The sequence below is a fragment of the Humulus lupulus genome, chromosome 2, assembly GCF_963169125.1.
Source record: "Humulus lupulus chromosome 2, drHumLupu1.1, whole genome shotgun sequence".
Lineage (NCBI taxonomy): Eukaryota > Viridiplantae > Streptophyta > Magnoliopsida > Rosales > Cannabaceae > Humulus > Humulus lupulus.
The window spans coordinates 128,245,971-128,271,613 of NC_084794.1; the positions used below are offsets into that span (position 1 = coordinate 128,245,971).

At 32.3% G+C, this 25,643-nt stretch overlaps 2 protein-coding genes across 2 annotated transcripts; one reads left to right on the plus strand and one right to left on the minus strand.

The window, feature by feature from the left end:
• The first annotated feature begins 3,166 nt into the window (after positions 1–3,166).
• LOC133818489 (protein ABA DEFICIENT 4, chloroplastic) lies at positions 3,167–6,584 on the plus strand. The gene is made up of 6 exons (XM_062251388.1): positions 3,167–3,459; positions 4,640–4,868; positions 5,418–5,518; positions 5,847–5,975; positions 6,087–6,175; positions 6,280–6,584. Exons 1-6 carry the CDS (start codon positions 3,382–3,384, stop codon positions 6,434–6,436), a joined length of 783 nt encoding a protein of 260 aa, XP_062107372.1. The 5' UTR covers positions 3,167–3,381; the 3' UTR covers positions 6,437–6,584.
• LOC133818488 (uncharacterized) lies at positions 6,490–14,338 on the minus strand. The gene is made up of 4 exons (XM_062251386.1): positions 14,054–14,338; positions 13,641–13,914; positions 7,277–7,476; positions 6,490–6,934 (listed from the first exon to the last, which is right to left on the minus strand). The coding sequence occupies exons 1-4, from the start codon at positions 14,269–14,271 to the stop codon at positions 6,643–6,645; spliced, it is 984 nt and encodes a 327-aa protein (XP_062107370.1). The 5' UTR covers positions 14,272–14,338; the 3' UTR covers positions 6,490–6,642.
• Positions 14,339–25,643: the final 11,305 nt, after the last annotated feature.

Genomic DNA, 25,643 nt, shown 5'->3' on the forward strand with positions numbered 1-25,643 from the left:
AAATCTGTGTTCATATAGCTATTTCTTTAATCTCTTTTATATACGTTGATAGCGAAAAAGACAGTCAACAACCTGCATTTAACGATACTGATGAGAGTCATAGTAATCATGATTTGTGCTTGTTGTTGGTTTCACGACCTAGTCTCTTTGTCATCATAGGTAGATCAAGTTTCCACTCATCTGTAGGTGTAAATACCTGGCATATGTATACATGAAGTGTTATGAGCCTCCCTCTTGTGGTGGTTATCAGGTCCGACTACCCGATTTAGGATGTCAGTTTTTAATGGTGGGTAACGGGAAATAGGGATCTAGTAGACAGTAGAATGTGCACAAGTAGCTATGCTCTTGTGATTATTTGTGGTTTCTCACTATTTTTGGTTTATACATGATGATGTATGTTTTGTTTCCAAAGCTAACCATGCAAGGGTTTTATTAAACTTTTGATCATTTGATATTAGTTGCTTTCCTACTAGGGTTTATAAGTTCACCCCCTATATCTCTCTCATTCCAGAAACCAGTGATGCGAATGTGGAAGGTGAATTATTGGTGGAGCCAATGTGATTTAGCCTAGTTCTATTTATTGCCTTAGTCCTATCTTTTGAACATTGTTTATGTATTTGATTTTAAACCTTATGGTTTATACCTCTTTGTTGGATATGTAATAGTTAGGAATGAGGAATGATGGATGCTGAGTATTATTTTTATGCTTTATGACTTTTTAAATTTAACTGTTTAGTGACTACATAACTGTGGGAATATTACTGTTCTATGTATAATGATAGAGGATCCTGCTTTTATCACTAATATTTTTATATATAATTATAGGAGTTACTCCATTATTATTTTTTACTTATAATTATGGTACTATTTAATATAAACTAAATGATCATTCATAAAGATTATTTTCCAACAAGGGTCAAAGTTTGACGTTTGACCACCCAAGTTATGGATATTACAAATCTGTCACAGCCTAGGGCTTGAGTCGTGACATAAAAATGGTATCAGAGCACCAAGTTTAAATACCTCGGAGTGTATCACCAAATAGATTCAATTTATTTTTAAATAAATTATTTTGATGTATAAAGGCATATGTATATAGACAGCATCCATTCCAAACTAATTAGTTAGCTTTTGATATACTGACCTAAGAAAATGCCTCCGAAATGTTAAAGAAGAGCTCGGAGTTGCAGTTCTGACAAAATGTCTAGGATTGGGTCGATTATTCCTGTGGGACCTATGGGACCCACTTTGCCTCTTTCCGACGTTAACATCGGTTGCAAGACGGGGTAACCGAGTCAGGACCTCCTCGATCTGCCTATTAGTCAGAGCAAGATGGCTCATTAATTAGGCATTCTCCATCTCAATGGTCATTAGATACCCCAGATTATGATTTAGTGGGCGTGATGCTGAATTCCCAATATCGTCTTCGCCCATATGTTGCTTTCTAGGGCGGTGTTGAACATATAGGCCTTTTCCAGAGGAAACGGCCGTATGATGAACCTCTTAATCACCAGGCTGCTCCATTTTCATTGTTGTGCATAGAGCGGGTGAGCACCATGATGAATGTTAAATGAAACTTCGTGTAAGGGATTAAGAACTAATGAACTCTCAATGAAAGCACCAATCTATTGACGTAGTTTTTCGCCAACAGTGGATTAAGAAATTCGATAACAGAGAGATTAGTGCTATTTTTTAAACCGTAATTAACTAAATGAACAACTTCTCACACTCACACTTTTACGTGGTTCAGTGGTTAAAATCCACCTAATCCACGAGGCAATATTATTAATCTCTTACAATTTCTGCATCTTAAAAAGCAATCCATTTTCCTGTCCACTATCCCTGATATTTATAGTGGATATTCCTGGACAGGTTTGGGTAACCTCATGCATATATATGGTAAACAATCAATCATGACAATTTCCCATCTAAATTGGGATACAATTGCCTATGGAAATTACATCCGTTATCTCGGGCAATAAATATGTAATACAACATGGGTATTAATGAGCGTATAAGGAACCTCCAAGTCTTTCGGGTTCATTCACTGTGCATCATGAACAGGTTTCCACGAGCTGAACATCTTCCTCGAGCTGGAGATCGAAGAGTGAATGGACTTTAGTTCGAACCAAGTTTGGAGTATCCAGATGGCGATCTAGCTATCACATGTCTCGAACTAGGTTATTATCCTAAGAGGCGATCTAAAGATTATCTGCTTATCATGCTGCCAAGTCTTAACTCGAGTTGTTCACATCAAAATTAGTCAGATGTCTTCCTCGCATGCTTTCTCCATGTGTTTATCTGCCAGATGTACCCCCTAGCTGAATGATTGAATCCACACTTATTTTGGGGTACAACAATGAGCTAGTTCGAATAGCCGATTATAATGAGTTTTTGCAAGCCTTGTTCTCGTGAGCGCCTCTATCTGAGTGACACGTGACCTCTGCAAATTTGCCTCCAACATATAATAAAGTGATATAAAATATTAGAATGAGACTATTGACACCGTGGTTTTCTTATTCACCCCCTCTTAATTATTTAACTATTACAAAATATATTATTGTAGTGAATTGACATAAATTTCTTACTAAATACAAGAAATAAAAATAAATTATTTAGTACCTCTAAAATATATAATATATCACTTATATGTTAATTATTTGATTATTTTTTAATTAAGAAATAATTTTTTTTAATATTATTAATTTACAAGTATAAAAGTTAATATTGCAATTTTCTTAATAATTTTGATTCTAATAACATAATTTTTTAATTTTAAATCATTTAAATCTACATTTATTGTTATTATGAGTTAGAAAATAACATTAAAAATTGTGATCGACTTTATTTTTAATATTAAAAAATCATTATGTTGAGTTTAAAAATGTTTTAATTTCTTTTCAAACAATAAACAATTATAGAGGTAATTTTTTTTTTTTAATTTACTAATAGGATAATTTTGTACGAAACTTTTTTAAAAAATTTTATGAGTGATCTATTATTCTATTTAGAAGTGCCAATGTATTATTATTGTTATTATTATTGAAAAGGCTGAGGTAGGCATCCATGAAAATTGGTGGGTTTACTGTTAAAAAACATGAAAAGAAACAAAGTAATCCACTTGGAAGGAGGGTTTGTGTCGTTATCCGCTTGATTTAGGCAAACTTGTAGTGCTCTCTCACTCTCTCTCTTTCTCTTCCTTGGTGTGAGTTGAGTGCGCTATTACCCGTCATTGCGCTCTCTTTTGCTTCTCTCTTTATATCTCTTTTAGGTTGCGTGTCAATGTCTGCAGTGCTCTCCTCTGAGTGGCATTCTCCTTTGCTATGTTCTCTGCTCTTCCTACTATATTAGTAAGTAGTAAATGAAGGATACAATATTCTTATGCTTGATAGTGGATTTCTTCGTCTTGCTTTGAATATGACCTCTTTTTGCGTTGGCCACTCTCCAATTTCTTCCAAGGTATGCTCGTTTTTGTTACTTTTTAAAGCTTCATTTTCTTCTTTCTTCAATTTATTTTGGTCTATAAGGTTAATGGTAATTATTGGTATTGGGTTTGTGGGTTTGGGTTATGAATATGGGAGCTTCGCAACCGTTTATTCAGTTTCTCCAATTTTAACAGTGGTTTTGATTAGCCAAATGGGTTTTTGGCATTGCATGAAATATATATTCTGTGGTCCCAGAATTCTTACTTGAAAGCTCTTTTTATATGTATTTAGTGTTTATGTTTCAAATCATATTTCTGTTAGATCTGAGATTGGTTGCCTTTATCTAAATTGGGTACACCTGCATTGGTTTTTTGCTTCTTGAATCATATTTATTGGGTCTTCCTTTTTTTTTTTTCCCTTTCTTTCTTTGATTCGGAAAGATGAAAGAAGAAAACAATTAGCTATTACATATAGATAAGCAGTTATTAGGATTATGATTACATAGACTATATCAATGGAGATATGGATTTGGATCATTAGCAAGGGCCTGATATACTTGTTTTCTAGTGGTATACTCTTGATTATTTTAGGTTGTTTTGTTATGGTTGAAACATTTTGGTGAAACGGATTTATTTTGGAATCACTCTAATAACTTCATATCAAACCAAGGGTTTTCAAACTGTAAGCTCAAATCAGCCAAAAAGAAACCTGGTTGTGCTCTTACTGAATTGCAGTTTATGTTTAAATCCAGTTCTTGAAGATATCCCAAGTCTCCTAGCAATACCAAAAAAATCAAGCTTTTCCAAAAACAGACACCCTTTTTTTTTGTCACTCAGTAATTAAAGTCTCAAGGTGAATTTTGCTTTTTACACTTTAGACTATGTAATGTGTATTAGCCTTAATTGAGTCTCATAGAACAAGCTAATTGTGTGACTCCGCCTCACTTCAAATTCCTTCATTCCAGACTTATGCTATCATTATTGCTCGTCATTTGCTGCTCCTAATCCAATGTTACTACCCATGTACAAGCCCATTGTGGCTAAAAACGTAACTTCTTTAAGTCATATGAGACACCAGGAAGGAGGCGAACCTGAAAACTTTACATAACAATCACTTGATATTTATTCTCTTTATGCAGTATGTTCCCTTAAAAAGTTGGTGTATTTTTCTGAGATCAGGAAATCTTCTCATATTTAGTGCTTCATTTCTTTTAGATTGACATCTTGGAAAAGCGTATAAAACCTTGGCATAATGATAGAATGGATCAAAGGTTTGCTCTTTCACTCCGAAGTCATAGCACCAAACTCTTTGGCCAACAAGTTGTGACAGAGGGGTCTCACTTACATGGGGATTGGAGTTTCAAAGGAGGATCAAGAGTTATTGTTAGACCTAAACCTGAGAGATTTGTTCTATGTCAGAAAGTCTCTGGAATTAATGCCTCATGTGATCCCTCTTTCCATATCTACTACTTTTTTCCAATTTGATTTGTGCCATATACATGGTGGTTGCATGTCAAACTGAAGCTCATTTAATACCTTTCAATCTTAAAAATTGAACCTTTAGTTTAGACTGTCACTTTTGTTTTGTTTTTTTTTTCTTTCTAATTTAATAGCTACTAGTAAAAGAAAGTTCAAGTTTGATGTTGCAGAGTTGACTGCATAGCTCCACTTGCAGAAAACGAATGATTTAAATTCTCACTTCTTTTTTATTAAACCTTCCCTTCAGGGGTATGACTGAAAAGAGAATAGTTTCTGGCTAGTAATACATTGGTTTCCCTTGTTCTAATATGCAATACCTTGTAATGTCTTCTGCATACGAATGAATGCCATTTTCTGTTAAAAATCATCCCATTGTTGTTGCTCATCTATATTAATTACTGGCCATTGATTTGTGATTTTTTTCTCCTATGCATCTGTTGTGAATTAAACTCTGGCCTGATCTTCATAAAACTTCTTAGGTTCAAATGAAAATTATTATTTTTTCTTTGTGTAGGGTTGGCAAATTCTCAAATTGCTCATAGTGTTTTTGGCTTGGGAACAGTAGCAGTTCTCCCGTTTTATACCCTCATGGTTGTAGCTCCTAAATCTGAATTGGTAAGTCAACTTTTAGAGCTATCCTTCTCACACTGAATCATTCATTATGTGATACTACATGATATGAAACTATTTACTTTTTCAGTTCAAAATTGGCTTTCTTTTTAAACTGCATCTGTCTCCAACTAAATTTAAGTTTTTTTATGGTCTTGATTTCTACTTTTCTACAACAAATCTCTGTCATCTCTTAATTTTTTTCCTACAGAATTGATTCCTTGCCATTTCTTAAAGTTCATTTATGGTATTAAAATATATTCTACTCTGCTTAATTTAGAAATCCTTCATGCTGTGTAACTTAAATTAACGCTCTATATCATGTAAATGGCAGACAAAAAAATCTATGCGAAGTAGCATACCGTACGTGGTGCTTGGTCTTCTATATGCATATCTACTATACCTATCTTGGACACCTGAAACGATAGGCATGATTTTCACAAGCAAATACTTGCTGCCAGAGGTGTGTAATTAGAATAAGCATAAACAGGTTGAACTGTTTCTCTGTCCAGAAAGAAAAGTTTTGAATAATTCTTATCCAACAATTTCTCCTCTGCCTGTCTAATATGTGCAGCTGCCAGGTATAGCAAAGATGTTCTCCAGTGAGATGACTCTGGCTTCTGCTTGGATTCACTTGTTGGTTGTTGATCTATTTGCGGCAAGGTAGCTTGCTTTGTGTTTGCTATATTTCAAGTTATTATTACTGGTATGCAGTTATGTTAGTAAATGACTCTAAGCTCTAACACTCTATGGGCATTCACTCTCAGGCAAGTGTTTCATGATGGACAGGAAAACGATATAGAGACCAGGCACTCTGTTTCTCTTTGCCTGCTCTTTTGTCCCATTGGAATTCTCACCCATTTCATAACCAAAGCTCTTACAAAAAAAGGTGTTGGAAAATCCAGCCAGCACGGCCTGCATTAATGAATTTTCCAAGGTAGAAAGAATTTAACAGAAGATTCAAAAACTTCCAAGAATGTTGAAGAAAAGACATTGAAAACTATTTGAAAGAATGGTTTTTTTCTCAGTTGAACAAATTACAACTTAATTATTGAGCCTTATTATTGCACTATTCTTTTTACAAACAATCATTAGCCTCTAGTTTTCTTCATCTACACAACCAGTTTAGATCAAGTAGCTTTACTGGGATTAACATATAAAACTTCTTCCTTGAGTTGTACCCCGAATTTCTGATAAACCTTGTCCTTAGCAACAGCAATGAGATCAAGCATATCTTGAGATGTTGAGCCATTAGTATTAATGAAAAAGTTTGCATGAAGTTTCGATATCATTGCCCCTCCCACTCCAAAGCCTTTAAGTCCAGCTTTTTCAATCAACTCTCCAGCTCCAACACCCAAATCTGATGGATTTCTAAACACTGATCCAGCACTTCTTTCTCCAATTGGCTGAGATGCTCTTCTTCTGTTCATAAAAACCAGTTACAATCTCTAGCTATTTGAAAATAGTTAGTATAAAAAACACATTGTCTCCTAAACTTTGAACCATTTCCCACTTTTGCACTTGTGTTAATACAGTTTTTTCCCTCACTCACTGTAGTATAATTCTTAAAAAAAAAAGTTGGTCCAAGTTAGTTTCTTAAAGGCTTCTTATTGAGGTTCCAAGTGCTACACTCTTTCCCCTAATACTTAACCTTGAGTGCTGGCTTTTAAGGCTGTCAAAGTGGGAAATCATTTGAATAGTCTATTACGCCATTGCATGTATTGAGCTATTTTCATCAATGTAAGTCAGTGCGTACGTACGTACCTCTCTAAATATTCTTGCAGCTTTGTCTTTGATGTTCTTGAGCTCTGCAGTCGAAATGTGACAGCAACAATGGCTGCCAAGTTTGGCATCCTTTGAAAGGGAGATGAACGGTAGCCAAAGATGAGATCAGCTCTTTCAAATCTTTGTAACTTCCCATCAATAGTCACAACATCAACGCTCTCAACAACATCAGCAGTCTCCTAGAAAACAAGCATTACTTCCCAATTAAGTAAAGAAAAATACCATACATCCATACCATCTCGAATAAATCCTTTGCAAGAAAGTATCGCCACTTTTCAATTAGTGATAAAACATAATAATATAGAAAGGAACATTCACTAAAAAGTTGATATATATATATATATATATAAATATTTATATATATTATCTTTTATTAAATTTATCTCTAGAAAATATATATTTAAGGGCGATTTTTTTTATAACTTTAACGAAATATTCTAAATATATTTTTAAAACAAAATAAAATAAATGTTTATTAATTATTTTAATATAAATTTAAATATTATAATAATATTTAATACAAAAATAAATGTTTAATAATTATATTAATATAAATTCAAATGTTATAAAATATCATTATTATAATAATATATAATACACAATTTTAATTTTTATTAAAAATTTTATGACTTATATTTATAAAGAAAACAAGTTTTTTTTATTACTTAATCTAACCTATATAAATATATACATATATTCATATCAAATAACAACAAAAATCATAAATATATTCTATATAATTATAGTATGTGTACAAATATTTTGACTGTGTAACTATATAATTAATTATAATAATATTTATCTTCTATCAAAAGTAAATAAGCTTCTTCTCAAATAATTGAGGTGTGATTTGAATAATATCATGAATGTTTTGTACCTTAAATATGGTAGTTTGTGATCTAAAATGTTATAATATATATATTTGTAAAAAAACTATAAACAATATTTTGATTTAATTTTTCATCATTGTCATATAAATTTTAAATAAATAAACAATATTATATATAAAAGAATGATATAAACATATTAAAAGAAAACATTGTTTATGGTTTTTAATATATATATATATATATATAATATGGTAACATTTTTAAATATAAATGATAATTTTGTTAATAAAAATTAAGGTTATGTATTATATATTATTGTTATAGGATATTTTATAATATTTAAATTTATATTAATATAAGTATTAAATATTTGTATTAATAATAATAATAATATTTTAAAATATTTGAATTCATATTATTATAATTAGTAAAAATTTAGTATTAAATATTATTATAATAATAATAATATTTTATAATATTTGTATTCATATTATATTAATTAGTAAAAAATTAGGATTACATATTATTATCATAATAATATTTTATAATATTTGAATTTATATTAATATAATTATTAAATATCTAGTTTTGTATTATAAATTATTATAATAATGATATTTTATTATATTTGAATTTATATTAATATAATTAATAAATATTTATTTTTAATTAGTTTTAGAGTTATATTCCATTAATATTTAGAATATTCCGTTAAAGTTAACAAAAAAATCGTTAAAACCAAGAATTTATGTTCTCTACACACTTTTTAAAACCATGCCCAATAAAGCACAAATAGTTTATCTACTAGACCAAGTAGTAGGGGTGAACATTTGACCCGAAAAACCCGCCCGACCCGCAGCCCGAAAACCTGTTTTTTGGGAAAACCCGTCAAAATTGGGTTAAATCCGACCTGAACCCGAAAAACGTCGAGTTGGGTTCGAGTTTGAAAATTTTTTAGCCTCAGGTTCGGGTTCAAACCCGAAATCCGAAAAAATGGTATTTTTGAAAAAAAGTGTAAAAAATGGTATTTTTGAAAAATTTAGCTTTTTGGCCCAAAACCCAATAGGCTCAACCCAACCCAAAATCAAACCTAAAATCTGAAAAAAAAAATGGTATATTTGAAAAAAAATGGTATTTTTGAAAAAAAAAGTGTAAAAAATGGTATTTTTGCAAAATTTGGCTTTTCAGCCTAAACACACAAATGGCCCAGCCCAACCCGAATCAAACCCGAACCCGAGTAAAACCCGAAACTCGAAAAAATCCGAAAAATTTCGGATCAATTTCGGTGCCATTTTTCTCAACCCGAAACCTGTAAAACCCGAACCCGATGAACCCGAAACCCGAAAATCTGACTTGTGTGCACCCCTACCAAGTAGTATTAGAGCTAAAGAAGATGGAAGACTTGTCAACATTCACTTTCTGACCAAAAGCTCCTTCCAATTTATGCAATAAATTAACATTCCTTGCCTCCTCAACATTAGCTATCATCTGCAAACTGCATATGAGAAACAGACAGTGCTCCTCTAGCAACCTTACACCAATGAAGCCAACCTCTGTACTCAAAGTGACGAAGGAGGGAAGAAAAACCTTCATCACAAATAAGGAAAAGGTAAGGGGATATAGGATCACCTTGGCGAATACCACAAGAAGGCTTAAGAGGCCCAATCAATCGCCCACTAACCGCCACATGACAAGAGACCGAGGAGCAAATGAACCCATCTTTTTATGAAACCCCATTTTGAGCATAATTGCTTCCAAGTAAGAGCAATCCACTCTATCATAAGTCTTGCTCATGTCGAGCTTAAGAACCATAAGTCCAGTTTTCCCCCTAGATTTCCTTTTGAGATAATGGAGAATCTCATAGGACACCATAATGTTGTCAGAAATAAGACGTCCGGGCAAAGACACACTCTGGTTGTCAGAAATAAATTACCCCAAAACCTCTTTCAATTGATTAGCTAGAGTCTTAGACATGAGCTTGTAGATAACATTACACGAGGAAATGGGCCGAAGATCTACCATGGAAGTAGGGGAAAGCTTCTCTAGGATCAAGAAAATGTGGGTCTGAGTCATTCTTACCACATCCTCACCAATAACATTCCAGTACTTCTGAAAGAAAGCAGGAGTTAATCTGTCGTGGCCAGGGGCTTTATCGAGGTGCATTTGGAAAGTGGCAGCCTTGATTTCTTCAATGGATAGAGGACGTAATAGCAAATCGTTCTGAGACTCAAAAATTGAATGAGGCATAAGGTTGATGAGATCTGTCCAGAAGCTAGGAGTAACTGAAAAAAGATGCGTAAGATAGTTTAGGATATGCTCAACCAAACCATTAGACCACTAAATCCAATCACCATTTTCCTTCTGTAGTTTGTGAATGGTATTTTGGCGCTTACGGGATGAAGCAGTAGCATGAAAAAACTTGCCATTAAGGTCCCCAACATTGAGCCATAGTTGCTTGGACCTTTGGCGCCAAAAAACTTCCTTTTCGTAGAGAGTCTCCATAAGGTCAGCTTCCACAACCGTAAATCTACGGATAGAGTGTGCATTACGGTGACTTTTCAACCTTCGAATGATATCCTTGCTCCGTTTTATCATGCCTTTAAAATTTCCTGTAATATCTTTTGACCATATCATCAAAGCGTGACTTCAGTGCTCTAACTTATCATACCAATTCTGGCCAAAATGAGACTCCCACAAACTACTAATAATCTGACCACAAACATGCTCTCTCAACCAAGCATTTTCGAATCTAAACCTCCGAGTGACTTTAACAATACGTGTAGTATTGGGTTGAAGAAAAATTGGGATGTGATCTTAAGAGGAGTAAATAAGGTTGGTCAATTGAGCCTCTTGGAACAAAACCAGCCAGTCTTGAGAGACTAAAGCACGATCCAGCCTGACTTCAATCCAGTTTTTGGTACCCCTCCCACGCTCCCAAGTAAAAGGATAACCATGAATATATAAATCCACCAAATCACAATCAATGAGCACTTGTTGAAATCCCTCAATTAACCAACTAGGATTCGACTTCCCTCTTTTGTTTTCATTACCCAAAACATTGTTGAAGTCACCAATAAGGCACCAAGAAACAAGTACCTATTCTTCAAAGTTCTAATCAAATCTCAAGATTGCTTTCTTTCTGATCGGTTACATTCACCATAGAAAGCAGTTAAACGCCACTGATCCATCCCATCAATTTTAGTAAGCAAGTCAATATGGTGAGCCGAATAGCTAAATATGGAAGCCTCTTCCTAATGATGTCAAAGCATGGCTAGGCCTCCACTACACCCTTCGGGATTGACAACAAACAACCCCTCATAACCCAATGATCTCGGAATACTCTCCAACTTCTCCTTTCTGCTTAAAGTTTCACATAGGAAAACAAAAGTTGGTGACTTTTGAGAAAGAATTTCTCGTAGGAATTGAACATTCCGAGGGTTCACAAGCCCCCGACAATTCTAACTTAACGAACTCATGCTCCTTGGCGGGTTTGTGTAACAGAACCCGCCCCAATCAAGTTTTTTGAGCTTGTATCACCACTGCATAACATTGGTACATCCTCTTCAGTTTGTTGCACGTTGTCGTTGTCTTCACTTGTGCGTTTTCTCTTTGATTCAAAGATCACTAACTCTGCCCCTTCCTCATTAGAAGAACTGTGAGTATCCTCGTCAGGCCATAATTGGATCCGGCCATCTTCTCGAAATCTTGGATGTTAGATCTCTTTGTATGTTGTCTTTCTTGAAGACTCATCAATCTTAGCAGCTTGTGTTTTGATGTCCCTGAGTTGGCTTGTACCCCCACCTTCCATAAAGTTAGCATCACTGCTACCACCTTGTCGAAGCCACTTTGCCCCAATTAGCAAGTTTTTTCTTCTCAGAACCGCTCTCATCCACAATCCATAGGGTTTCTCAATCATTTCCAGGGGTATATCAAAGATTTTATCACAAAATTTCTCCGAGTGCCCAATCAGACCACAGATGAAACAAAATGTAGGGATTCTTTCATACTTGAAATGAACCCAGAACCAATCTCCCTTTGAATTGCTAATCTTCATCTTCCTCTTCAGAGGTATATCAATATCAATAGATACCCTAATCATCAAATAGTCTTTCCATACACCATTAAAATTGTTAGGATCAGATTGTAGGAACATACCTACATGATTGCTAATATCCCTGACCACTTTCTCTGCCATAAACCCAGGGTGTAGTCAGATCTTGGATCACCTGGTGTAAGTCTTTCAAAAACCAATTGAGCTATGTTACATGTCCATGGGCTGCCTTCTATAACCCTCTTAATGTCCACTTCATGATAGATTTGAAACAGGTAAAGATTGCTCTCCGGTTCCTTGACATACATCCCTCTTCCAGGTTTCCATAGTGTTGTCATCATGTGTTGCATAACTTGGTATTCAAGAGGTTTGTCAACCAATAATTTTCCCACCAAGCACCATCTTGCATCAACCCCAGTAGTCTCTTCCCTTACCGTGTCATAGCAAAGACCCCCTTGTTGTTCTTATTCTTCTATCTGTAACCCAGCACAACGCTCTTCAAGATCTTTGATATCCTAGTTCTACAAAGCCATGGAAACTGAGAGAGAAGGTTCGTTGGATACAAAGTCGCAAGAAAGATTCAAAGACAGAACTCCAATCAGAAAACGAAAATCCTGTACAAGACAGAAACGCGCGAGACAAACAAAAATGCAGAAAACAAAATCGGAGACGGAGGCAGAGGATCGACGCCGGAGATGGAAACGCAGGAACGATGAGACAGTAACGCAGAAACGCTGGAGAAGAACGTCATAAACCAGGTCACAAGACCAGACGGTAACCCTTCGATGAAAGGGGCAGGACTGACGCACTCGAAACCCTACCAAATAACTAATAAGTTTTTATTTTTCTATTTTTTATTCTTAATTTTTAATTAAAGATGAATTATCATTTATTAATGATTTTTTTGTTGTCTTTCATAACTTTTATATATATAGATCATATCACATATTAAAGTGTTATTGTGATAAATATATTAAATTTAGAATTTTTTTTATATTGAAAATTAAAATAACAAGGTTTTTTTTATGCTAATTTTAAAAGTGTGGAATTTTCCATCACAATTTAACAAGATTTTCTATTAAAATGAAAAAAAAAAATACATACTTAATTTGGGGTGACTTTTAATTATTATATTTTCATTCAACAAAAATATATATTTGGTTGTTATTAAATTTTTATGTAAATTTGAAGTTTAGAACTTCTGTAAATTAAATTGTCTATTATAAAATTATTCGAAACTAAAATCTATCAAGTGGGATGTAGTTGTTAATTTTAAGTAAAGTCTTTCTAGAAACACTAGACAATCATTCCATAGTCTAACTTTTTCTAAGACTGTTGAAATTCAACAAGACAAGGTGTCGTCAATGTCCACAATCTAAATAGTAGAAAAAGTCAGCTCAAAATTGTAAGTCAAAAAACAAATACGTAGTTTGAAATGATAAGCAGTAGAAAGAAAAAGTACCTGGCCATTCGCTCCAGCATTCATGTAAGTGGCTCCACCCACAGTCCCAGGAATGCCACCAGCAAATTCCAGGCCTGTAAATCCTTCATTGGAGCATTGCACCCCCAAACGATTGAATCTGTAACCGCTTCCAACCTTGTATACTCCACCTCCCATCATCTCCAACGACTCAATCCGATTCAGAATAACGCACCCATCAAAACCCAAATCATCAAACAGACAATTTGAGCCTTTACCAATTATCATGAACCTCAAGCAATGCTCATGGCAGTATCTACAGATTTATCAAAAAATTATAAACTTTCTAAATGCAAGTTCTTGAGAATGTCAGGTCAGTGCCGTTCGGAACGACAATCAATTCAATTCGGCGAAATTGATAAAATTGATGGAAATTGAGGGCAGAGTAAGCGAACCTGATAGCAGAAACGACTTGGGTGGGATTGAAAACTTGGGTAAAGTAATTACAAGGACCACCGATTCCCCAAGTGGTGAGATCTTTCAAGAGCTTTTGTCCTCGAACGAATGTCAAGTTTTGTCCATTGTGGGTGCTGTAGTTGCAGAGAAGAGTGGTTCTCTTTCGTGGTGAGTTTGGAAGGAGAAGGGTAGATCCATGGCAGACAAAGACCGCCATGGAAGTTGAACTACGGAAGAGCTCTCAGTTGAGCAGCTTTCATTCCATTCCAGGTTTCTTATAACCATCTTTGTAACTGACTTTTGTACTTTGACTTTTTTTTTTTTTTTTTTAAGTTTTCATATTTATGATTTTTTTTTTCTACAAATTGAAATTATAGCAGAATAGCCTTTTTTTTTTTTCTTATTTTTTGACTTGGTTTCTAATTTATCTTACTAACTAGAAAATATAACCACACTTAGGTAATATTTTGTAATAATAAAAAAATATAATTTTTTTTTTGGAGATTTTGTGGTAAAGAGTACTTTTAACCATACCAATACAACACATTCATTATATGGACACATTTGGGGTCTTGACCTCATTTTTTTCATGATAGTATTTCTTATATAACAAACTTTCTGCAAGTTTTCAAAAAATTTCAAATAATTTACAGTGCTGAAATCAAAGTTTAAACAGATTATTACACGCACTTTTTTTTCAGTATGATTCTTAATAAAAAAAAGTCTAAATTATGTATAAAGAAATTTATGTCTTGTATAAGGGTTCATACTATTTTGAACCTTGTATTTTACCCGATTATGCATTTGGACTCTTTATTTTTAAAAATTAACTTATAAACCTTGTATTTTGTCTAAAAGTTAAAATATGAATAAATAGATAGATTATTTGAACCATATATTTTGGTTGATTACTCGTTTGCACATTTTATTTTTAAAAATTAATTTTTAAACCTTGTATTTTGTCAAAATGTTAAAAATAAAAATAGATAGAGTATTTATTATTATTATTATTATTATTATTATTATTATTATTATTATTATCCATTTGACCCTTTATTTTTAAAAATTAACTTTTAAACCCTATGTTTTGTCAAAATGTTAAAATATGAATAGATATATTATTTATTATTATAGATATTTTAATTAACATATATTATAAATATTATTAAAATAGAAAATAGATAGAATTTCTCCCTGAATTAATTAATAACCATAAATTAGAAAAATATAATCAATTAGGTTTTTTTTCTTAATATTTCTTAATTTTATTTTAATCTTAAAATAGATAGTGGTGATAAATATTATTTTTTTAATATAAAAATTGAAAACGTTAATGAAAATAAAAAACGTTAATGAAAATACAGTAGAATAAAAAAAAAAAGAGATTGAAAATGTAAGAAAATAAAGCGAAATAAAAAAAATAAGAAAATTATTTTATTAAATAGTTATTTAGTTAAATATCTAATTAAATTGGAATTCCAATTAGATTGAAATTTTTTTATCTTTGAGTATTAGTTAATAATCATAAAATTTAAAAAGTTCCACTTAAATTAACTTTTTTTAAATTAGATAGATATTTTTTTATAATAAATTTATAAAAAAAAAAATTAAATGTCAAAAAAGAATATGAATTATATATATTTTGAAAAAGCTTTTTTTTTTTGTTTATTATATAATTTTTTATATATATTTAGGGTGAGATATTTATAAATGATGGTCTTTGTAGTTTGGAATCATCAATTTTTTTAAATAAATATATTTATTAATTTAATTAATAATGTTCCTTATCAAAATAAATATCACGTGTATATTGGTATTTTTAATTGTATACATATTGGTATTTTTAATTGTTTAAGATATTTTGATTTTGAATTCAAAATATGAAAACAATGAACATGCAACAAAAAATCTTAAAAATAAATGTCAATTTTATATAATTGATATACTATTATAATTATTAGAAATTTAGTTATTGCTAAGACAATGTTTATTGAAATTAACATGTGTTTTTAAGATTAAAATGAATAAATGACACATAGTATATAAGGTGATGAATGTTGGAGTTTCATGCCATAATTAAAACTCAATTTCTTTGTAATCTCATTTTATTATCAATAAAAGAATAGAAATCATTTTTTGACTTGGTCAATCACTTTGCTCACATGTTTTATTTTCATGATTATTTGTTTAATATAAATTTCTATTAAATCTCGGGCATATAGCTAATCATATTTATAGTGACATAATCATAGTGGAATATAAATATGATTATATGTTCAAAATAAGTTAGTCCTAAGATTAGTCAGTGCACAGGATTTACACTGACTTCTCAATCTACGATATGATCTACTTACACATTGTAGTGTTATGTTCTTTCCAGAACATTAGCAAAGTAGATAAGATCAGATGTATTTGTTACATCGGACTAGACCGATATTGACAATAGATTGGATAAGTAAACATACCGTTATTATATATTCTAGTCATATCATATAGTTGACCATAAGTCAATTCAATCTCAATTCTTAGTAGTTAATATTCTAACTGATTGTATTATTTGAGTTCTTTGACTTGTTTGTTACCAGCTTACCCTACGGACTAGCCCATACTTACATCTTGGGAACTCGGTAGTATAATTGAGTGTGAGTGTTAATCATAAATATGAACATCTATAACTTCTGATGAATAAGTAAAACGATGGTTTCTTTTTAGTTTGGTTCAATGTGCTAAATGATAGAGATCTCATTTTAGTAATTAATATTAGTTTACTGAAATATCATTTACAAGGAACTAAGTGTTTTAAGGATAAAATACAATGAGGGGTAAAACAGTATTTTAGTCCCGTCTCATTGTAGATCGTCTATAGATGATTGAGTAACAATTATGGTTGTAACAATGAGAGCGTTCTATGAATTCAAGAGTGCAGTTTTGAGTCTTTAGTGGAGTCACGAGGAATTAATACGTTAGTAAATTTATTTGTTAAATTTATGATAACTTATTGGAGCCTGATTTTATAGGCCCATGGTCCCTACTGTACATTGGATAAAATCATCTAGATAGTCTCTCAATTGGAATTATCAAAGTTGACCCTGTCAATTTTGGATAGTTTCACAGAGTTATGTAATTTAGAGAAGAAAAGAGAAATTAAGGCATATTTATTGATTAAGATAAATTGGTATCTAAATTAATAAATAAATTTAAATCAATGTTCAAATTATAAATAATTAATTTGATAAAGGATTTAAATAATTATTTAATTAATTAAATCAATAGAAAATAATACATGCCTTGATTTTAAGTCAAATGGGCTTATAATCAAATGGAAAATTTCACGGGCCTAAAGCCCATGATAATTTCGACCTAATGGCTGATATTATCTATTAATTTATTGATTTTTTTTAATGAAATAAATGACCTAATTGAGTCTATACAAGGAATGCTAAGTGAGAGTTGAAATCAAATTTTTATATTTTTGAATCACTTGTTTTGAGACAATGAGAAGATTTATTCTTGATGCTCTAGGTTTTAGATTCTCTCTACATCATAAGTCTTTTTCTAAGCCCCAATATTCTCTTATATTCTTCTTTTCTTTGTTTCTATCTAATATGTTGAGAATTGTCCACCCTAGTCTAGCTGATTCTAAGGATACTTTGGAAGGCTGTAAAGAAATTTAAAGATCGGTTCAGTTTCTTGGTGATACCCTGCGACAGAAAGGATACAAGAATTAGAGAAACTGAAGAAATGACTAATACATTCTGCTACGTATAATGTAAGTGTTCTTATAATTATCTCTATTTAAATTCAATTGTAGAAACATGTTCTAGGTTGTCTTATATTAATTTGTTTAATATATGATTTACATAAAAATAAACAAGATCATATATAAGTTTTCCCAATAACGGGTATCACTATATATGGTTCTCCAAAAAATAAATAAGTCAATTTAAATTAAATTTATCAACAATTAACCAAAGTTAATTTAAATTTTATTTATCAACAATCAACTTAGTTTATGTCATTTTGAAAAATATTAATTTAATTTAAATAGGATTTATCAACAATTAACCAAAGTTAATTTAAATCCTATTTATAAAAAAAAATATTTTTTGGTTTGCAAAATGTGATATTTTAAACAATTTAACGAGTTATAAATTTTTAAACAAATATCATTATCTATTTTTGAAAAAATATCTTAAACAATTAAAAAAATTCAAATATCCATAAAAATATTTAGTTAACAAATTTTTAAATTTCAAATAATTTAATTATTAAAATTCATAGAATAATCAGATATTAATATCTTCAAATATCAAATTTCAAAAAAAAAAATATCAAGTATTAAAAAATATCTTTAATATCTGATAACTTAATTATAATATTTTAATATATAAAAATATTTTAAATTAATTAGTTAACTTATTTTTAAATTTGAATTTGAATATTTGTAGAAAATATCTATTTTTTAAAAGATCAAGAAACAAAAATATCGTATTTCAAAAAAAAATATTTTTAAATAATAGAAAAAATTTGATATTTTTGTATTAACCCATTAAAAAATACATTTGAAATTTGAATTTTAAGAAAAAATTTATCGTAGGTCACGACCAGTAAAAAGGTGGCCGCGGCTAGAGCTCAAAAAATTTAAGAAAAAATTTATCGCAGAGCGTGGCCAGAACCCAAAAAATTTAAGGAAAAATTTATCGCAGGCCGCATCCGGTGCCTACTCCCATCCTTTCTCAACTTTCCATGCAGAAACTCACTGGAGAAAACTTCCTTAAGTGGAAGTAGAATATCAACATAGTGTTGATTGGTGACAACACCAAATTCATCATGACTGAGGAATCCCCATAAGTTCCAACTAAAGGAGCTCCCAAGTTTGTAAGAGATAAATATGAGTGTTGGTAGACGACTAATAACAATGCACGACACTACATGTTGACAAGTATGGTGGACACTCTCAAGACAAAGACAGAGACTGTCGAGACGACCTACGAAATCATGGATTAGCTCCAAGACATGTTCGGTGCAAAGTCTGTGTAGAATCGTTTTGAGGCCACCAAGAAATATGCCAATGCTCGAATGGCACTATCTCCACACGTTCGTGATCAACTCAACTATGGTCAAACGCAGCTCATGAACGAGCTTCAGACTTTCGAGTCTATCATGGGTGGACCTAGTAAGGGAGGAGAAAAGAAGACTACTATTGTTGTTGTTGATCCAGCTAAGGTTGAAGTCAACCAAGCTTCGTCTTCGAAAGCTAGAAAGAAGAGGAAAGATGGACAAAACAACAACCCCAGGCCTACAAAGGCTGCAAAGACGGGTGCACAACCAAGTGCACAGACGCCTAAGGGAAAGAAAAGGAAAAACAAGAAAGGTAAAGGTAAATGGTTTCACTACAATAAGAAGGGGCATTAGAAACAAGATTGCCCCAAGTTTCTAGCAGCGAAAAATAAAGGTAATGATTATAGTTCATTTATCTTAGACATATGTGCTTTAGAGAATGATAAATTCGTTTGGATTATTGATTCTGGATCTATTAACCATGTTTGTAACTCTTTACAACTTCTTGAATCGTGGGAGGAAGTGGATGAATGCGACTTAATACTTAGAGTTGGGAACGGAGCGTTCGCTACGGTCCAAATAGAAGAAGAGCTCGCCTAAAGTTCGGAAATAAATATTTAATCTTGAAAGATGAATTTTTTATTTCGAATTTTAGTAGAAATTTAATTTCAGTTTTCATGTTGCAATTAGAACAATTTGTTATAACTTTCACAAGTTGGACTTATTCATTCAGATGTTTGGACTTTCACAACTTCTGGTGATTTCATAGTTTTTTTTTTCGAGTTTTGATCATGATCTCCTCAACTAACAACACATTCTTAGTATAACTTTGGAGAGAAGGAATGTCGAACTTGTTCAGAGTGAGGGTGAAGGACCAAAACAACTACCACTACCATCTCGCGACTAAATAATATCACTTATAAGGAACAATATATATATATATATATAGGGAACGACTACAACGCATCCCTTTTTTTTGCAATACCGGTGCATCATTTTTCTATTTCGGCACCTGGATAGAAATAATCCCAAAAATTTTTATATGACGATGTACATTGTAGGTATTTAGAATATCCTGTAAATTTTCAAGAAATTCTGAATAGTTTACGAGCCGAAAACAGAGTTCAAACTGTTAAATTTTATACGCGTACACAAAAAAAAGGCACGCGTGCAACAGACAGTTTAAACCCTGTTTCGGTACCATAATTTATTCAGAATTTCTTGAAAATTTGTAGGATGTTCTAGATAGCAATAATGTACACCATCATATAAAAAAATTTGGGATTATAACTATTCAGGTACCAAAATAGAAAAAGGATGCACCAATATTGCAAAAAAAAAGATGCATTGTAGTCACTCCCTATATATATATATATATATATATATATATATATATAGATGTGCTTGAAAGGATTTAAACCCACAATCTTAAGCTTAATATCCAAGACCCCACCACTCTTTTTTCTATTACTTTCGTTTTTCTTTCACTGACTTATAAATAATAGTTGGTTTTATTCTTATAACTAGTCAAATAAAAGTGATGATACATCTAATTAACAATAATGATTGAATTTTTCATCCGCCCAGTTGCATTTTATTCATATTTAAGAATGACAAAATGATAATTCACATTATAGGTTGAGGTACAATAAGACTTATTTGTTTATTTATAAAAAAATAATTATACAAACAATATAAAATATCAATTTTCTAATAAAAAATAAGAATGCATTGTTATGGGAAATTATAGTGTTTAATGTCACGGGCCGCCAACTTCACTCCTCGAATTGACGGAACGTACGACATTTGTTAGCACACTCAGCTAGCAAGTCAGCCTAAAACTCACAACTTGCAGCAAACAAGTCCAACAGTTAGCCACAATACAAGTCTCGTACAGGTAAGGGCAATAATGAAGCATAAGCAAGCACAAAGCAAGTCATCCAAAGACAACATCCTACACAGGAACTAGAGCATACAACATAGGCAAGTGGCACGCGATGGCCCAACGAAGCCAACAAACAAGCAATACATAGACCATAAAGAAAGCATACACAACAGAGCATAGATAAACATCGTTTTATTCATATATGGCATTGATAGGGCAAGGGAGTACACAACTTAAGCCCCTATCTGCTGGTGGCAACGGTGCTTCCCTAAGTCACCAAGTCACCTCCTCTTAAGGAGCATTATAAGGAAATAAAGTCTTACCAGGAACCTATATGATTTTTGCTTAGGAGATATATACATAATTACAAAAATGTCATCCCCTACCCTTGATGTTACTTGGTGCAAGACTTGACAAATGATCATGTACCGTGACATGCTCATATATACACAATGGCCCCCTGGAGGAGTGCCATGTTGCAGCACGTCACACTTAACACAACTTGATACAAACCGGTGTAATTTAATATCAGATCTCACATATTTTAGTTTAAATTAGAATATAAGAGACTCAATATTAAATTATACTTATCGTAATATATAACATCAAGTAGTATTTTGGATGCCCAATAACAATTCTCATTTAATTAAGGTCACTATAATCATTATACATTCACAAAAGTATAAGTATTAGATCACCCTTATCATTTTTTTACGTGTTCATGGAAGTAATAGTATCTTTGTTCATGACAATTTGGAATAATTTACAAAACAACACAAAGAATCACAATATATTCCTTCCCATTCCCATCTTCTTATTGAGAGATAAATATATATTTATATAGGAGGCTTGGATTTTTTTTCCTATTGATAACTTTTGATCTAATAAGATGATTATGATTCATTTTATATATAAAAAACACAATTAATACTAATTTTTAATATTAATAATTTAATAGATCTATTTTGAAAATATAAACGCTAACTCCTAACCTACAATGTTATTTTTTTTTATTTTCATTAATTAATTTTGGTTTTTTATAATAATATTTTGTTTACTAGTCTTATTTTTCAAGACAATAATATTCATTGCATTTATAATTTCCACATATTGATTTATTAGTTTTATTTTTCAAGACAACAATATTCCGTGTATCTAAAATTTCTACATATAGAATTAATTATTGAGTTTAATTATAGTTACAATACCCTAATATTAGGGTGGAAAATATATAGGAATAACAATATTCTTACAAAGGAAAGGGTTTTAAGATGGAACATCATTCCTAGTCCTAGTGTTTTTCCCCCCTCAAGTTGTAATATGGTATCAAGAGCAGGTTCGACTTCCACTGCACTCCACTCTTGACCTCGGTTTGAGACCTTTCTAATGTATGTTGATTTTGTGTTGGATTCTATATGACTTATTTCAGACGACGTGTATACCCACAATTTTTCCGACCAGCCTTGTGATATCATATATTCCCACAAATTTCCTGAGTAGGCCTTGTGACATTCTATCAAATATTCATGTTCGGTCATGTTGTATCTAAGGTCGTTCATAATGTCCACACTTTTAGACTCAAACATGATGGACGTATTATATGTGAAAAAAGTCTCACATGAAAAATATATAGAAACAACAATATCCTTATAAAGGAAATGATTACTTCACTTAACACCAATTGATTTTAAGATGGAACCTCAATTCTAATCCTATTGGCATTTTCCCCCTCAAATTGTAATACTTTGTGTGATTTTCCTCATGTGTGTGTCTTTTGTTTGTTTTGAAGAATATTGGATACCTAAACCCGATTAAACATTTGATCCTCTCCAAGTAATCTAACGTATTGATAATAACATAATGTCAATTGAAGACGAGATAAGATTAGTAATAGCCATTGTAGAAATATTACAACTTAGAACATTAATTGTAGAAAACGTGTCGATGAAGTATGTGCTACTCAAAATGAAATTAAGAAAAGAGAAAAGAAAAATGAAGAAAAAATCTTGATTAAAATGATGCTAAAGAACTAGAGCTAAACTTGAATAATATTGTTGACACTATAAGAAAAGATATTGAAAAGGTAGACAATATATTTAAAACGGATTGCTCAAATGCTATTTGTGACCATTTTGTCATCAAGACCTCATTTAAAGAACACAAAAATAATAAATAAGATACAAATCTTGATAATTATTATGAGCATGAGGTATATTACTTTTAATTTAATTATCATACTTACCAATTATTATTTATAAATAAAAAAGGACTCTCCTCCATATAAATAATGAAATGTAAATATCATAAATTAAATTAATTTATAAATAATGAAAGATAAATATGATAATTATATTAAAAATAATATATCTCATGTTCATAATAATTATGAAGACATTTATTCTTTTTTTTTTCTTCTTTAAATAGGGTCTTGACAACAAAATCGTCACAAATAAACATTTGAGCAATCCCTTTAAAACATTTTGTCTATATTTTAATATTGAGTCAACAATATTATTCAATTTTAATCCTAAATCCAGCTCCTTAGCATCAAGAATTTCTTCTTATTTTCATTTTGAGTAGCACATATTTCATCCACATGTTTTTCTACACTGAGTTGTAAAATTCCTACAATGGTTACAAGAGAACTTATCTCGTCTTCGATTGACATTATGTTATTATCAATACGTTGGATTGTTTAAAGAAGATCAAATGTTTGACCATATTTATGTATCCAAACTTCCTCAAAAGATATCTAAAAAAAAGATTAAAAAAGGAAAAAAAAAAGAGCACCGTATGATGAAAATCATACAATAGAAAAATACATAAAATATTTTGATTGATGGCTAAAAAACAAAACACATACCTTTTGTATTATTTACTAATCTCACTGTTTATATGGATAGTATTATTATACTCAAATTTCGAGAATAGAAAATATGGTCTTGAAATGTAGGCTCGAATATGTTGAGTAATGGCTCAACACTTGTATAAATTAGCATGTTTCCTGATTTGTTCTTATTGGCGACCGAGCACCAGTTAAGAAGGTTCGAGCTTAGGCATCAAGCTCGAAAGGATGGATCTTCTTCGAAGTCTGAGTGCAATTCAAACCCTCATTGCAAGCTCAAAAAGGTTGATCTCCGATGGTTAAGCTCAATGAAATCACTGGTTAAAGTGGAGGCTAACCAGAATGACAAGCTCGTATAAATGGTCGATCTCGAAAGTGTGTAAATTGTATGTTCGAGGTTGGTAGTCCATTTTGAACGTCGTTGCTGTTAAAAAATCCTTATTCCTTGGGGATTTGTTATAATCTGATAATAAATCCTGATTATCACGGGATACTATATTATTAATGTATTTAATTATATGTATTTTAAATTTGAATTGTAACTTTCTGAAATAAAAGGGAAGATATTTTGCTAACCAGACTATAAATAGACTGGAGATTTCATTTGTAGATACAGACAATTGGATACTGAGAATACTTTACACAATTGTTTAGTAAAAGCTTTAAGAGAATTCCACCACTCAATAATATTGACTCGTGGACTAGGCAGATTTTAATTGCTGAACCACGTAAAATCCCAATTGTTCTGATTTATTTTCTTAATTCTGTGTCTAGTGCTCTTCATATTTAAGTTGACGAAAAATGACATCAACAATTTGGTGTTTTCATTGAGAGCATTAAGTAAGACATTAGATTGTTTAATCAGGAACCTCCTGAATCACAAATGGCTGCCACGAACAACCCCAGTACTGGTGGGCGACCTTTGCCCCAAATACTAGAGGAATAAACTCCTCCCACTGAAAATTACCCGCGACGACTTGGGAAACAGCCCATGGCTGACCAGGGCCGAGATGAAGGGAGTGCATCCTTTGATTCCCAAGGACCACCTACTCCCAGGCCTAACGAGGATCTCTATTATAATCCAGAGAGATACATTGCAATTGTTGAACTAGAGAATCGCCAACTACACCAACAATTGGCAGAAGCTACAAGGCGCAACGAAGAGTTGGCCAGACAGGCTGCTGAGGTCCAGACACCACCTCGGAGGCCAAGAGGACGTCCCCGAGGGAGCACGACTGCCAGGAGAGCTGAGCAAGGGGCCCAACAGGCTCAGCTGAGGCCCAGAAAAAATCCTGGTGATGAACGCCCTAGGAGAAATAATCGAACTGAGGCTATTGACAATCCGACTGCAGAGGTGTTTACAAGAACAAGGAATAATCAAGCTCCTCCAGCAGCTCGGACCCCTAACCCTGAAATAGTCAGGAACAACCTGGAACCTGCCTAGGACATTTATGGACCATCTAGACCCAACAATGGGAGGCCACCACCATCACCTATCAGACATCTACCCTCTCCAATAAGACACCCCTCACTAGTCCGAGAGGCACCACAACCTGCACCATAGAGGCCTTCTCGCAGTGGCAGTCGAGATGGGAACCGTCCAACTAGACCTGGACATAGGAGGAAGAGGGAGGCTACTCGAGAACACAGAGCTCCCCAACCGTCGGGAAGCCATGTGTTGAGATCACAAATGGCTGGGGTGAGGAGGCCAATGGATGATCCACCTCATAACCACCGAGCCCCTCAGCTGAAGAGAAATGTTAGTTTTGTAAGTGGGAGCTCAGACTACACTCGGTCT

Excerpts from the sequence above, each read along its gene's own strand:
- LOC133818489 (XM_062251388.1), top strand. The coding sequence starts at position 3,382 with ATGCTTGATAGTGGATTTCTTCGTCTTGCTTTGAATATGACCTCTTTT. Across the intron at positions 4,869-5,417 it reads CTCTGGAATTAATGCCTCAT|GGTTGGCAAATTCTCAAATT; the intron begins GTGATCCCTCTT and ends TTCTTTGTGTAG. Across the intron at positions 5,976-6,086 it reads GCAAATACTTGCTGCCAGAG|CTGCCAGGTATAGCAAAGAT; the intron begins GTGTGTAATTAG and ends TAATATGTGCAG.
- LOC133818488 (XM_062251386.1), bottom strand. The coding sequence starts at position 14,271 with ATGGCGGTCTTTGTCTGCCATGGATCTACCCTTCTCCTTCCAAACTCA. Across the intron at positions 13,915-14,053 it reads CAAGTCGTTTCTGCTATCAG|ATACTGCCATGAGCATTGCT; the intron begins GTTCGCTTACTC and ends ATAAATCTGTAG. Across the intron at positions 6,935-7,276 it reads CTGCAAGAATATTTAGAGAG|AAGAAGAGCATCTCAGCCAA; the intron begins GTACGTACGTAC and ends TTTTATGAACAG.